This window comes from Atractosteus spatula, assembly GCF_055471065.1.
Source record: "Atractosteus spatula isolate fAtrSpa1 chromosome 10 unlocalized genomic scaffold, fAtrSpa1.hap1 SUPER_10_unloc_1, whole genome shotgun sequence".
NCBI lineage: Eukaryota > Metazoa > Chordata > Actinopteri > Semionotiformes > Lepisosteidae > Atractosteus > Atractosteus spatula.
Window position 1 is genome coordinate 1,355,607 of NW_028296612.1, and position 13,999 is coordinate 1,369,605.

At 48.5% G+C, this 13,999-nt stretch overlaps 2 protein-coding genes across 2 annotated transcripts; both read right to left on the bottom strand.

Annotated features, from left to right (window-relative positions):
• Positions 1-3,498: 3,498 nt before the first annotated feature.
• On the bottom strand, positions 3,499-6,927 carry LOC148813356 (uncharacterized). The gene has a single exon (XM_088908315.1). The coding sequence runs from the start codon at positions 6,925-6,927 to the stop codon at positions 4,855-4,857; it is 2,073 nt and encodes a 690-aa protein (XP_088764441.1). The 3' UTR covers positions 3,499-4,854.
• On the bottom strand, positions 3,499-13,506 carry LOC148813357 (uncharacterized). Its single transcript, XM_088908317.1, has 2 exons — positions 12,910-13,506; positions 3,499-8,465 (listed from the first exon to the last, which is right to left on the bottom strand). Exons 1-2 carry the CDS (start codon positions 13,490-13,492, stop codon positions 7,066-7,068), a joined length of 1,983 nt encoding a protein of 660 aa, XP_088764443.1. The 5' UTR covers positions 13,493-13,506; the 3' UTR covers positions 3,499-7,065.
• Positions 13,507-13,999: the final 493 nt, after the last annotated feature.

Consider the following 13,999-nt stretch of genomic DNA (forward strand, 5'->3'; position numbering starts at 1 on the left):
ACCGTTTTCTTCCAAGAAACCGTACATTTGTCGCACCCTCCACACTATGCGTCTCTCTTGTGGTAGTAAAGCGTTTTGGGTTAAACCGAACAATATAGCAGAGGAACGCGTCATAGGTATAATAATAACAACATCACTTTATTGGCCCAATACAATGTCTTGCATGAGGAACTGGTCTTGTCGCAGACCCCAGCTTGCTCTCCATGAGCCACACAGCCAGGGGGAGAGAAGCTGGGGGGTCAGAGCACCGGGTACAGCGCCCCTGGAGCAGTTGGGGTTCAGGGCCTTGCTCAGGGGGGCCCCAACGGAGTAGGATTCCTCTGCCGGCTGCGGGATTCGAACCGGCAAACCCTTCCAGCCCCAGGCGCAGATCCTGAGCCCCAGAGCCGCCGCCGCCGCCCCGCCTCTAAATAACCGAGGAGCACAATCTCGCAGAGGAGACGGAGAACATGACTGTGCTTCCGTTTCATCTTTGTGTTACCTTGGCACTGTATGACAGGACCTGTGGTTTCAAGAACAATAACATCACTTTATTAAACCCTTGACAATGTCTTGCATGAGGAATTCGTCTTGTCGCAGACTTCAGCTCGCTCCCCATGAGACACACGGACAGGGAGAGAGAGAAGCTGGGGGGTCAGAGCGCAGGGTCAGCCATTGTACAGCGCCACCTGGAGCAGCTGGGGTTAAGGGCCTTGCTCAGGGGGGCCCCAACGGAGTCGGATTCCTCTGCCGACTGTGGGATTTGAACCAGCAAACCCTTCCAGCCACAGGCGCAGATCCTGAGCCGCAGAGCCACTGCTACCGCCCGTATATTCCCTGCTGAGAAGAGAAGAGAGAGACACAACACAACTTGTTTTTCTCTTTTCAGAAGGGAATAAACCTATGACTTGTTCCTTTGCAGACACGCCTGCTGACGCAGCTCCCCCCACCTGAATATATTCAAGATTTCATCGATACGCTTACGATTAACCCAATGCTCTCCTGAATAACTATCCGAAAGAAGCCGCAGCTCAGGTGTTAAGAGAAATTTGAAATCGGATCTGTGAATTGTCCAGACTGACCGCGAACCGACAGCTGACGCAGGTCCTTTATAGACGCGTTTTGATTTTCCCCCTGTCCCCGTGCCGTCATTGCCCTGCTAACACTGCAGTGCAGCCGAGCCCGACACACGGTACCGTCCGGTTTCAGCCTCACAGACACGTCCGGACCCCCCCCCACTGAACGACCACCGATCAATAGCAATGCCAGCAGCCAGATCACCCTGCAGCTCCCAGCTGGCAGCCCCCCCCACTGGAGCTCAGCAGGTGTGAGCCTGGTCAGTACCTGGAGGGGAGACCTCCTGGGAAAAACTAAGGTTGCTGCTGGGAGAGGCGTTAATGGGGGCCAGCAGGGGGCGCTCTCACCCTGCGGTCCGTGTGAGTCCTGATGCCCCAGTATAGTGACGGGGGACACTGGACTGTAAACAGGCGCCGTCCTTCGGATGAGACGTCAAACCGAGGTCCTGACTCTCTGTGGGCATTAAACACCCCGGGGCGTTTCTCGAAAAGAGTAGGGGTGTCACCCCGGTGTCCTGGCCAAATTTCCCATCATGGCCTCCTAATAACCCCCCTCTCTGAACTGGCTTCATCCCTTTGCTCTCCTCCCCACTGAGAGCTGGTGTGTGGGGAGCGTTCTGGCGCACTATGGCTGCCGTCGCATCATCCAGGTGGGGGCTGTACACTGGTGGTGGTGGAGGGGAGACCCCATGACCTGTAAAGCGCTTTGAGTGGAGTGTCCAGAAAAGCGCTCTATAAGTGTAAGCAATTATTATTATTATTATTCGAACTCTGAGATAAAAGCTCTTGAGCTCCAGTTCATTTGTGAGAGGAGAAGACACTGAAATAGTCGTGTGAAAGTGGATCTTGGCACCTGCGCCAGTGCTGTAGTGGTATCATACAGACGCCCATACAAATCCACCACAAGCTGGAAACTCTGGAAGGCAGCGTAAAATATTGCTCTGCCCCTTGGTAGATGAGGTATGCACGTTTTCTTTCACTGTCCAATGCAACGTAAAGAGATCAAAGTGGATTCAAAAGCGATTCATTTTAAAAGCGAATACAGTTGATGCTCTTTTCAGGGTTATGCCTGGTTTTTAAAAGGTCTATCGCGATTGTGCAATTTGGAGACGATGTCCCAGCAGGCGCCTCATCATATCTACTTTCTTTTTTTTTTTTAAAAAAAAGAGAAGTCTATTTCGACTGTGAAATTGACGTACCAGCGGGTGCCTTCGTATCCCCCCACCTTCAGTCTCGCCCGTAGCTGCGGGAAGGTTAAAAACGCACAGGCGATCTGTCTTTCGTCAAAGTAATTGCCGGAGCAGCAGGACGCAGAGCACCATCCAGCAGGTGTAGACGGCGCTCGGGGAAGAGCTGATTCTGTTCTCAGCACGGGGAGTGAGAATGAGCTCAGTCCGGCTCCCAGCAGAATCCATCCTGGTTGGGTTACTGTCAGACTGGGCGTCTGGGGCTCACGAAGTGGAAAAAACAATTGCTCACATCGTGTGACTTCCACGACAGGAAGAGAAGATATCACTTTAGAAAAAAATCCGAACTGAAGATTTGGATCCGGGGCCTCACACTTATCGAATCATTAAAATAATAATTATTGACACATCAGATTGTGGTTCTGCAACATTTCGTGCACAGTATTTCGTATTTATCCAACAATAAAAACAACAGTCACAACGAGGGATTTACACACAGTCTGGGGCTATTTTCCCCTTACAACTCCCAAAAGTGCGCAGTCGCTCGTACTTAATTGAAAATGTGTGACGTGTTTGCCTTTGTAAGCATTTGTTTCAAAACTAAGGTCCCCAATTTGATAAAAACAGAGAAAGCACAAACTTAATAAGATAACAATTATAAAAATAAAACCAAATCATAAATCTATGAACTGGCTCCATCCCTCTGCTCTCCTCCCCACTGAGAGCTGGTGTGGGGGGAGCGTTCTGGCGCACTATGGCTGCCGTCGCATCATCCAGGTGGGGGGGCTGCACACTGGTGGCGGTAGTGGGATTCCCCCTGACCTGTGAAGCGCTTTGAGTGGAGTGTCCAGAAAAGCGCTCTATAAGTGTCAGCGATTATTATTATTATTATAAGGTGAAGCGTTTCGGGAGTGACGGGCAGGGAATCTTCCAGCCTGACGATACTCCCCACCCCGTCCACCAGTCACGAGCGCTCACCGGAGGCTGGACGAGCCGGAAAACGTTCCAAACGCTGTCCCGAGTTCGCGCGCGGAACGCTCCAGGTCAGACCGTGAAAGAAAAACCAGTAACGGAAAGAAGAGAGATCCCACCTCAGCCGTTTTGGGTAACGATGCGATATTATAAGATTGCGTTATTTCACAACCTCAGTAGTGATTTTACTGCTCAGTAACACTATATGACCTTGTTATAAAACACCACAGGTTCTGTGTGAATGTAAAAGACGAGAAACAATAAATGAACATACGATACAAACGTTTCTTTGACCCATTTTTATTAGGATTAGGAGGCAGGCTATGCACACCTTATTGGCAACATAAAATCATTTCTTGCTTTTAAAACCAGGAAAACTATAAAAAAAATTGTAACGATGTTAATGAGACAAACTTTGCCCCGTTTCCGTCACAAAAACTTCAATTTCTATATGCGAGGCACTTTAACGTGGACCGGGGTACACAGATTACGGAGTGACGACAAAAACTGAGCGTTACTCACTCCAAAAGAATTTCGCCTGTTTGTGCTGTGGCTGTGTGACGCTGGGAGTCAGCTGGTGCACGCTGGAAGCCGACGGACAGACGATTCCCCCAATCACGTCGCCTGCATCTCTCTAGCCCCTCCCTTATTCTCTCTCTGCTTTGCGCAGAACACGATTTCTCAGTGGGCACGTTAACGGCCAAGCCAGCACACAAGTCTCCTTCCTCCTTCCTCGCGGGACTGAAGTGCCGTGATCCCGGAGTTACCCCCTTTTCCCTGTCGTTGCGTTCGAGGAAAACAAAAAAAAAAACCCGGCATCTTCCTTTGAATTCGCCCCAGCGTGACGCACAACCCCCCCCCCCCAGTGAACAGCTCAAACGTTCTGAAAGGTCAGACCAGAAAGGGTGGGGGTGTAGGCTTTCGCCGGGCACTGTACAGAGACCCAGACGCCGAAAAAAGAAATGACATGTTGGGTATAATCAAGCCGGAGCTCTCGCCATGCGCTCGAGATGAGAACTCTCCCGACACCGAAGTTGAATCGTTTCCCTACTGGATGGATTTTTTCAGATGCCCAAATCCTTAAATCTCTTCTCACACAGAATACAACTGAGCCGTCTCCTGTACGGACGTGACGGCGCTTTTCCATTTGCCTAAGTCACTCGAGCTAATACCCACACGGAGTATTAATTAAGTTTCTCTCACACGCGAAAGCACTGGGGCTTTTTCTAGCTGCCTGACGAATTCGATCTCCCCCCCCCCCACTGATTACTGGCGACTCTACTATATGAAAGCTCCGGTGTCGTTTCAAGATGGCCAAGTCACTAAAACTCTCCCCACAAGGTCTTCCTCCTGCGTGAACTCCTTCGTTGTACTATCTCTCTTCAGGCACTGACTGTCGCCAAAGGGTCTCTCTCTTGCTGGCGCGTGCCGGTCTCTTTTGAAATCGCTCGACTGAATAAAATTCTTTCAACAGCGACTGCAGCTCTTTAGTGTGGGTGTTTTGGTGACTTTTTAAGTGGCTCGATGATCAAAAACCCACAGTGGCTACAGAAGTCTTTCCTGTATGAAGGCGCTGGTGAATTTTTTTTTCTAACCGGCTTGATGTACTCTCTTTCTTGGGTGAATTTTAGGCCCCTTGACTATCTAATCCGCTTCCCGGATGAACGGTCTCTCTTCTTGTGAACGGACTGGTGTCTACCGAGGTTACTTTTCGCACGAAACCTCTTCCCACACTGACTGAAGCCGAACGGTTTCTCTCCTGCGTGAATGAGCTGGTGGGCTTTTAAGTGTGCTGGCTGAGTGAAACGTTTCCCACACTGACTGCATATGTAGCCCCTGTGAAGGACCTGGTGCCGTTTCAGTTTCTCTGATGTACTAAAAGCCTTCTCACACCGACTGCAACTAAAGCTCTCGCTCGTGTGAATATGCTGGTGCCTTGTTAAGGAGATTTTGTATCTAAATGCCTTCCCACACTCACTGCAGCTGAAGGGCTTCTCATCTGTGTGAATCCTCTCGTGGTATTTTAACTGAATCGATGTAGTAAAGCTTTTCCCACACTGACTGCAGCTGAACGGCTTCTCTCCTGAGTGAATGCGCAGGTGCATTTTTAAACTACCTGACCGAGTGAACCGCTTCCCGCACTGACCGCAGCTGAAAGGTCTCTCTCCCGTGTGGATGCTCTGATGGCTTTTCAAGTGCTCCGACCGAGTAAAACTCCTCCCGCACTGACTGCAGCTGAACGGCCTCTCTCCCGTGTGAAGGCGCTGGTGGACTTTTAAGTCCCCCGGTGTATGGAAGCTCTTCCCACACGCGCTGCAGCTGAATGGTCTCTCTCCGGTGCCCGTGTGAGTGCGCAGATGCTTTTTTAAGGTAGATGAGCAAGAGAAACTCTTCCCACACGCAATGCACCCGAACGGTTTCTCTCCTGTGTGAAGCCGCTGGTGTGTTCTTAAGCTCCCAGAAGTCTTAAATGCCTTCCCACACTGACTACAGACGAATGATCTCTCCCTTCTAGTGTGAAGGCGCTCGTGGCGTCTCAAGTTTTCTAAACAATGATACGCCTTCCCACACTGGCTACAGATGAACCGTCTCTCTGTTGCGTGACGGAGCTCATGTCTTTTTAAGGCTCCTAAAACTTTAAATGACTTCCCACACTGACTACAGACGAATGGTCTCTCTTCTGTGTGACAGTGCTTGTGCTGTTTTAAGGATTTTAAACAATTAAACGACTTATCACACTGACTACAGTTTAATTCTGCGTGACGACGCTCGTGAGCTTCTAAGCTTCCTGAAGTCTTAAATGCCTTCCCACACTGACTGCAGACGAATGGTCTCTCTTCTGTGTGACGACGCTCGTGCTGTTTTAAGGTTTTTAAACAATTAAATGACTTCCCACACTGACTACAGTTTAATGGTCCATCTTCTGCGTGACGACGCTCGTGAATTTTTAAGTTTCCTGAATAATGAAATGACTTCCCACACTGACTGCAGACGAATGGTCTCTCCCCTGCAGGGTGAAGGCACTTGTGGCGTCTCAAGTTTTCTAAACAATGATACGCCTTCCCACACTGGCTACAGATGAACCGTCTCTCTGTTGCGTGACGGAGCTCATGTCTTTTTAAGGCTCCTAAAACTTTAAATGACTTCCCGCATTGACCACAGACGAATGGCCTCTCTTCTGTGTGACAGCGCTCGTGCATCTTTAAGGCTCTTAAACAATTAAATGACTTTCCACACTGACTACAGTTTAATGGTCCGTCCTCTGCGTGACGACGCTCGTGAGTTTTTAAGTTTTCTGAAGTCTTAAATGACTTCCCACACTGACTGCAGACGAATGGTCTCTCCCCTGCAGGGTGAAGGCACTTGTGGCGTCTCAAGTTTTCCAAACAATGAAACGCCTTCCCACACTGGCTACAGATGAACCGTCTCTCTGTTGCGTGACGGAGCTCATGACTTTTTAAGGCTCCTAAAACTTTAAATGACTTCCCACACTGACTACAGACGAATGGCCTCTCTTCTGTGTGACAGCGCTCGTGCCTCTTTAAGGCTTTTAAACAATTATACGACTTCCCACACTCACTACAGCCGAACGGTCTCTCTCCTGCGTGAACGCATTGGTGACTTCTTAACAGGTTTGGTGTACTAAAGCTCTTCTCACACTGACTGCACGTGCGCAACTGACCGCTGTTGAATTGTTTCTCTCCTGCGTGCATCAGCTGGTGGGTTTTTAAGTCACTCGAGCAAATAAAACTGGTCCCGCACTGACCACAGATGAATGGTCTCTCTCCTGCGTGAAGGTGCTGGTGTTCTTTTGAATTGTTGGACTGACATAAGCGCGGTATCTGCTGCAATTAATTTTTGTTCACCCCATCTGAGCCAGGCTTCAGAGGACTCCCCTGACTCCTCTGGGGTTCCTGGGGTTTCTCACTCTGCGAACGCTCCCCGTGACGATCTTGCTCTGTGCCCCCAAACGGACCTGCGTTCTCTCCCTCGTGACCCCCAGTGGGAGTCGCTCGGGGTCTCTCATCTACAGCATTCGAAACAGCCAGTTCATTCTCTTGGGGCCCACGAGGAGAGACAGAATCCAGATCATTAAATCTTTTGGCATTTTCCTTCGCACTCACATTAATAAACTGTCCTGCAAAGTCCCCAGTTATTAAGGGTCCAGGTGTCTCTCTCTCAGGCTCCATGTTCATCGCGGGCACAGTCTGTCTCTGTCTGCTCTCTGTGTGCTGTTCCCCGAGTGTCTCTTTCCCTTGTGCGCCGGTGAGCTCTGTCTGCTGCATCAGACTGGAGCCCCACCCCTCCTCCCCTTTTAGACTCTGCAATGACAGTCTCTCCACTTGAACAGAACAAGGCCTAATTATCATCATGCGCTGAAGGTGCTGCTGTTGTTCCTCCCTGTCCTGACTCTCCTCTGGGTGCTGTGACTCAGTACTGTTCCCTTCACCAGGTACATCAGTCTGCTGCTCTGCAGGGTCAGTCAACTGGGGCTCCTTCTTCAGCTCTCCGAGACTAAAACCGTCCAGTTCATTCAGTTGTTCCTCTCTGTGCCCAAGAACAGACACAGACCCCAGTTCATTAAAACTTCTGGCAATTTCCTTCAGACTCACATTAATAAACTGGCCTGCCAAGTCCCCAGTTATTAGGGGTCCAGGTGTCTCTCTCTCAGGCTCCATGTTCATCGCGGGCACAGTCTGTCTCTGTCGGCTCTCTGTGTGCTGTTCCCCGAGTGTCTCTTTCCCTTGTGCGCCGGTGAGCTCTGTCTGCTGCATCAGACTGGAGCCCCACCCCTCCTCCCCTTTTAGACTCTGCAATGAGACTCTCTCCACTTGAACAGAACAAGGCCTAATTATCATCATGCGCTGTAGGTGCTGCTGTTGTTCCTCCCTGTCCTGACTCTCCTCTGGGTGCTGTGACTCAGTACTGTTCCCTTCACCAGGTACATCAGTCTGCTGCTCTGCAGGGTCAGTCAACTGGGGCTCCTTCTTCAGCTCTCCGAGACTAAAACCATCCAGTTCATTCAGTTGTTCCTCTCTGTGCCCAAGAACAGACACAGACCCCAGTTCATTAAAACTTCTGGCAATTTCCTTCAGACTCACATTAATAAACTGGCCTGCCAAGTCCCCAGTTATTAGGGGTCCAGGTGTCTCTCTCTCAGGCTCTATGTTCATCGTGGGCACAGGCTGTCTCTGTCGGCTCTCTGTGTGCTGTTCCCCGAGAGTCTCTTTCCCCTCTGCAGCAGGGAGCTCTGTGCAAAGAAAAGAGAGTTTATTATAACACCACAGCTTGTGAACGCGCCTCTTGCAGTTTTACACCCATACAGAAAATCTAAAGGTCAATTCTGGTGGCTGAATATAAAAACAGTAGTGTCATGTAATACAGACCTAATGTACACACAGTAGATGACAGTGGTAGCTAAATATAAAAAAAAGAACACAACCTTTCACAAATATTTTACACTGTAACTGGGTGACGTGCAGTGGGTTCCGGTTTTAATGGGCTTGTTCCAACATTCGAAAGTTTATATACTGCACTGTACAGAGACATTACTATAGTTTTAGTGGCGTTTTTTATACCACTGTGTTATTCTCGAATATTCTTGCTGTGAGGGCCTGTGGTTCAATGACCCCACTGAATAAAGTGTTTTGAATGGAGTTGAATTAAACCAGTTGAACTGGCGCTTACTCCCTCGGTTAACAGTACAGGTAGCCCTCAACTTACAATGGGGGTTAGGCTCCGACGATGTTCCTTAGAATGAAGACGTGTTATCTGTCTGACAGTTTTTTTTAACTATGTGATCCAGATCACAGTATGGCCGCCAGCCAGATCACCCTGCAGCTCCCAGCTGGCAGCCCCCCCCTCACTGGAGCTCAGCAGGTGTGAGCCTGGTCAGTACCTGGAGGTCCTGACTCTCTGTGGTGCTCTGACCAGTGCTCTGGTCCCACTAACACCTCTTCCAGCAGGAACCTTACACTTATAGAGCGCTTTTTTGGACACTCCACTCAAAGCGCTTGACAGGTCAGGGGGAATCCTGAACTACCGCCACCAGTGTGCAGCCCCCCCCACCTGGATGATGCGACGGCAGCCATAGTGCGCCAGAACGCTCCCCACACACCAGCTCTCAGTGGGGAGGAGAGCAGAGGGATGAAGCCAGTTCAGAGAGGGGGGGTTATTAGGAGGCCATGATTGGTAAGGGCCCATGGGAAATTTGGCCAGGACGCCGGGGTGACACCCCTACTCTTTTCGAGAAACGCCCTGGGATTTTTAATGAGCACAGAGAGTCAGGACCTCGGTTTTACGTCTCATCCGAAGGACGGCGCCTGTTTACAGTCCAGTGTCCCCCGTCACTATACTGGGCCATCAGGACCCACACAGACCGCAGGGTGAGAGCGCCCCCTGCTGGCCCCCACTAACACCTCTCCCAGCAGCAGCCTTAGTTTTTCCCAGGAGGTCTCCCCTCCAGGTACTGACCAGGCTCACACCTGCTGAGCTCCAGTGAGGGGGGCTGCCAGTGGTGAGCTGCAGGGTGATATGGCTGCTGGCTATATAACTGGCAGGGGCTGATTTGGTTACGTCACGGCCATGGAAAATTCATCAATGATCCAGGCGTGGCTTTCTTACTCCCATTACACATCGCCTGTGGATTATAGTGCGAGCCGACTTCAAAAGGCAAAAAGGTAACGTCGTCAGTTATCGGTATCTGTACCGCCCTACAACAAGCTGTTAATCATCGGTTATCGTTATCGGCCCCGAAATTCCACATCGGTGCATCCCTAAACTTTTTTTTTTGTACAAATTTCAAATGAAGCACAAAATCGGGACCTTTGTGAACGTACTGTAAGCTGTCCCAGTGTGTGAGGTGAAGTGGCCCTTCCCGCTCACTAGTCACTCGCGTAAGGCGACGTGCAAGGGAATAAGTACAGGCTGTGCGGCAAGACAGTTCTATACCAACGTGATCGAGCACGTTGTGTTCGCCAGCGAAACCCATCCCCCATGTCGAGAACGACGTTTCCTTTTTCGATCGAAAGGGCCGGATCGCCGAGCCTTCTTGGTGGACGGCGTCGCCTCGCCAGAAGTCTCGTTGTCTCGTTCCGCATCACGGGGGGAACCTGGACTCGGTGTCTATCTTGTGATGGGAAACTGCAACGTGCAAAGCCTTCAATCGACATTTTGGTTCGAAATGCACTCGTCATCGCCAAGAGCTCTTCCTAAACCCCGATATTTTAAAATGAGAGATACGCTGCCATGAAAAAAATCAACCGCAAACCAGAGCGATGCTTTTTTGCTCCCCTCTTTCCTTCATACTAATATTTAATATGACGTCTTTTATATCAGTGCTTGATTATTTTTAGGACCACCTGGAGGCGTTAGACAAGGCTGTGCGAAATATGCAGGAACAACACAGCTGCACTTATGTTGCAAAGCACCTAATTCAACTTAACGTTTCTGATATAGCGCTGCAGACGAGGTCAGACCACTTTATCGGCCCTATACAATTTCTGGCATGAGGAATTGGGCTTTTCGCAGACCCCAGCTTGATCTCCATGAGACACACAAACGGAAAGAGAGATGCTTGGGGTCAGAGCGCAGGGTCGGCCATTTACACAGCGCCCCTGGGGCTGTTGAGATTAAGTGCCACCTTCCAGGCACAGGCGCAGATCCCTACCCACAGTGCCACCGCTCTGCCCAAGGGAGTGTTTCGGTGCCTGGGCAGTGCATTGTGGGGAGAGAAACTGGGCGTGGGGCTCTTATTTTCCCAGTCTCTGTCATCAATACGCATTCCCAACAGTCACCGATGCAGCTTTAGCTCAGGAACTACAACTCCCATGAACCCCGCAGGACAACTTCCTGGGAGGGGTAGGACAACTTCCTGTATCGCCTGGTTACTGATGCACTTAACTGTAAGGCAAGTTACAGAACGCGACCAATTCATTCAAGGGACTACTCAAAAACTTTGCCCCTCTACCGAGCAAATACTTTCTTTTCCTGATATAGGAAACAGAGCAAATAAAAGAATTACCATTTAATCACATGCAATACCAAATGCAATCTCTTACCATCTTAAGAGCAAGAGTTCACATGACAGCACATCAAAACCTGATAGTTTCCCCCAAAAAGTCTCTTGCGGGACAAATATTCAGGAAGCCGCTACAAATTATCATCTGGTACCAATTTTTCTATGCATATGACCATTCTCTCTTGTGCGTTAGACTTTCAGCAAGGAAAAGCATTTTTATTTTTACGATCCAGAACCTTGAATTACAACAGAAAATGGTTTTATATATACTATGTACCAAGATCTCTCAGTAACAAAACAACAATAATGTTATAAGAAGAAAAAGGAGACATGCTCTCCTAGCTCTGTGACTTAACCATATATATAGAGAACAAAGAATATGCAAAAACTTTGTTTTAATCTGAAACTGGATATACAAAGATTTTAAAGCCACTATGTACAATAGATTTTTATAATTATAATCATTCACTGATGATAACTTCTCATTAATATGTATATTATATTGACATTTATATTGGTTATATATACGTATCACAGCACGTTAAATATTCACTTTAAATTCATGAGCTCTTCAGCCCTGTCTGGTAGTGAGGATGAATCAGATGTTAAACTGAGGAAGGGAGACAGTAGCTGGAGCCCCACCCCCCAGACAGACTGAGAAAGGGTTCATTGTCACACAGATGAGCACTTCTGTAAGACGATGTGAGGCTCTGAACCACACCAGCCACAAGTACTGCTCCTGTGTCAATGTTAGAGGGGTTATAAGACATTCGACATGCATTTTTATTAATTCATGGCCTCACTTGTCCTCCCTATTCACTAACATTGTAAGACTGAGAGAGAGAGAGAGAGAGAGAGAGAGACAGAGAGAGGGGTTAATACAGACACACCGACTGACCGGACACTCCAGTACATTAACACTGCACTGAGAGAGAGAGGGGTTAATACAGACACACTGACTGGACACTCTAGTACATTAACACTGCACTGAGAGAGAGAGAGGGGTTCATACAAACACACTGACTGGACACTCCTGTACATTAACACTGCACTGAGAGAGAGAGGGGGGTTAATACAGACACACTGACTGGACACTCCAGTACATTAAAACTGCACTGAGAGAGAGAGAGGGGTTCATACAGACACCCTGACTGGACACTCCAGTACATTAACACTACACTGAGAGAGAGAGGGGGGTTCATACAGACACACTGACTGGACACTCCAGTACATGAACACTGCACTGAGAGAGAGGGGGGTTAATACAGCCACTTTAATGTACAATTGTCACTGCATTAATGAACAATGCGGTACATTAACACTGCACAGAAGCGACAGTTACCGCTACGTCGATAAATAACCTGCCCACAAACATATTTCCGAGACTCTCATATCTCCAAAATTGGTTTTCACACAGAGAAAGTGTATCAATCAACGACAAATTCAATAATACTTAGACAAAACCGAGTTTCTGTCCACATTCAAAGAACAGCAACAACCTTAATGAGAATATAACCAGACCACAACAGCTCAGTCTGCAGCAAACCAACCCTCTGCAACATCACAAACCTCTCCTACTTCGCTCTGCATCTCTCCACTACAGTTTCAACAGTGAGGAAGTTAAAAACACCGTTTTTAAACACAGACACTACTACATAAAAGTCACTGCACGTACCTGAGAGCTCCGTCTCTTCTTTTATCTCTGCAGCGATTTCCCAGGGAAGCGTGTGTCCAACACGATCTGTCTGTCCCCGATCTCCTCCTGCTCCCGGCTCCTTCTCCCAGAACTGCAATCTCACCTTCAGGCTCTCGTTTTCCTCCTTCATCTGCGCCATCTCACTCCCGAAGCTGTCCTCCACACACTGGGTGATCTTAAACACGGCCCGTCTCACCAGGATCTGGGAGACGCCGCGGAGTTTGTCTTGAAACCCGTCCTCCGAGTCGGACGTCCTGTTTCGGAAAACCTCTGAAACTTCGTACACGAAGGATCTGAGCAACACCTCCATGAAACAGTGAAGCTCGTTTTCCTGCTTCGTCTGCGCGATTTCGGTCCCGAAACCGTGGTCGACCGACGTGATTTTAATCACGACCCGTCTCGCCAGAACCTGGGAGATCCGGCGGAGTTTGTCTTCAATCGGCTTGTCGGAATCACCTGTCCGGTTTCGGAAAACTCCCGAAACTTCGTGCACGATCGATTTAAGCACAGTCTCCATGAAAGAGTGCGCCTCAGTCTCCAGATTAAGCAGCAGATTCTCCATCTCTTCAGAGTCGATCTGAAAGACACAAACAACTCCTGCAACTGCAGCGGCTGCAACCACGCGGGTTTGAACACACAGGAAGCAAAACGTGGTCAAACCGGAACAACAGAGGACTTCCGGGTTATCAGACGCACTTCCTTAGTGACCGTTGCTATAAACCGCAAAAATATGAATCGAATAATAATAATAATAATAATCTGAAAAAAATAGTCCAGAATAGATGTTTACGTTATATTATAGTGTAATGTATACGGCCGACATTACAGTTTTTATTAAATGTATAAAGAATTTACAAATACAACTAGAGGAGCAGACACAGATACAAGAGAAAAAAAAAACACAAACAGAAAAAAAAATTAACTGCCAGAGGTTATGAAGTAAATTATTATGTGACCAAATTATATTTTTTACATATATCAAACGTTTTCCTTGCTTTAGCATTTTGTTTTCATTTTTTTTAATAGAATTTAAATAATGTTTCAACTCCATCTCAAAAGTACTAAAACG

Bases quoted from the DNA above. Each gene is read 5' to 3' on its own strand.
- LOC148813356 (XM_088908315.1), bottom strand. From the start codon at position 6,927: ATGCACGCAGGAGAGAAACAATTCAACAGCGGTCAGTTGCGCACGTGC.
- LOC148813357 (XM_088908317.1), bottom strand. From the start codon at position 13,492: ATGGAGAATCTGCTGCTTAATCTGGAGACTGAGGCGCACTCTTTCATG. The intron at 8,466-12,909 runs GTACGTGCAGTG...TTCTTTGCACAG, and splicing joins AGAAGAGACGGAGCTCTCAG to AGCTCCCTGCTGCAGAGGGG.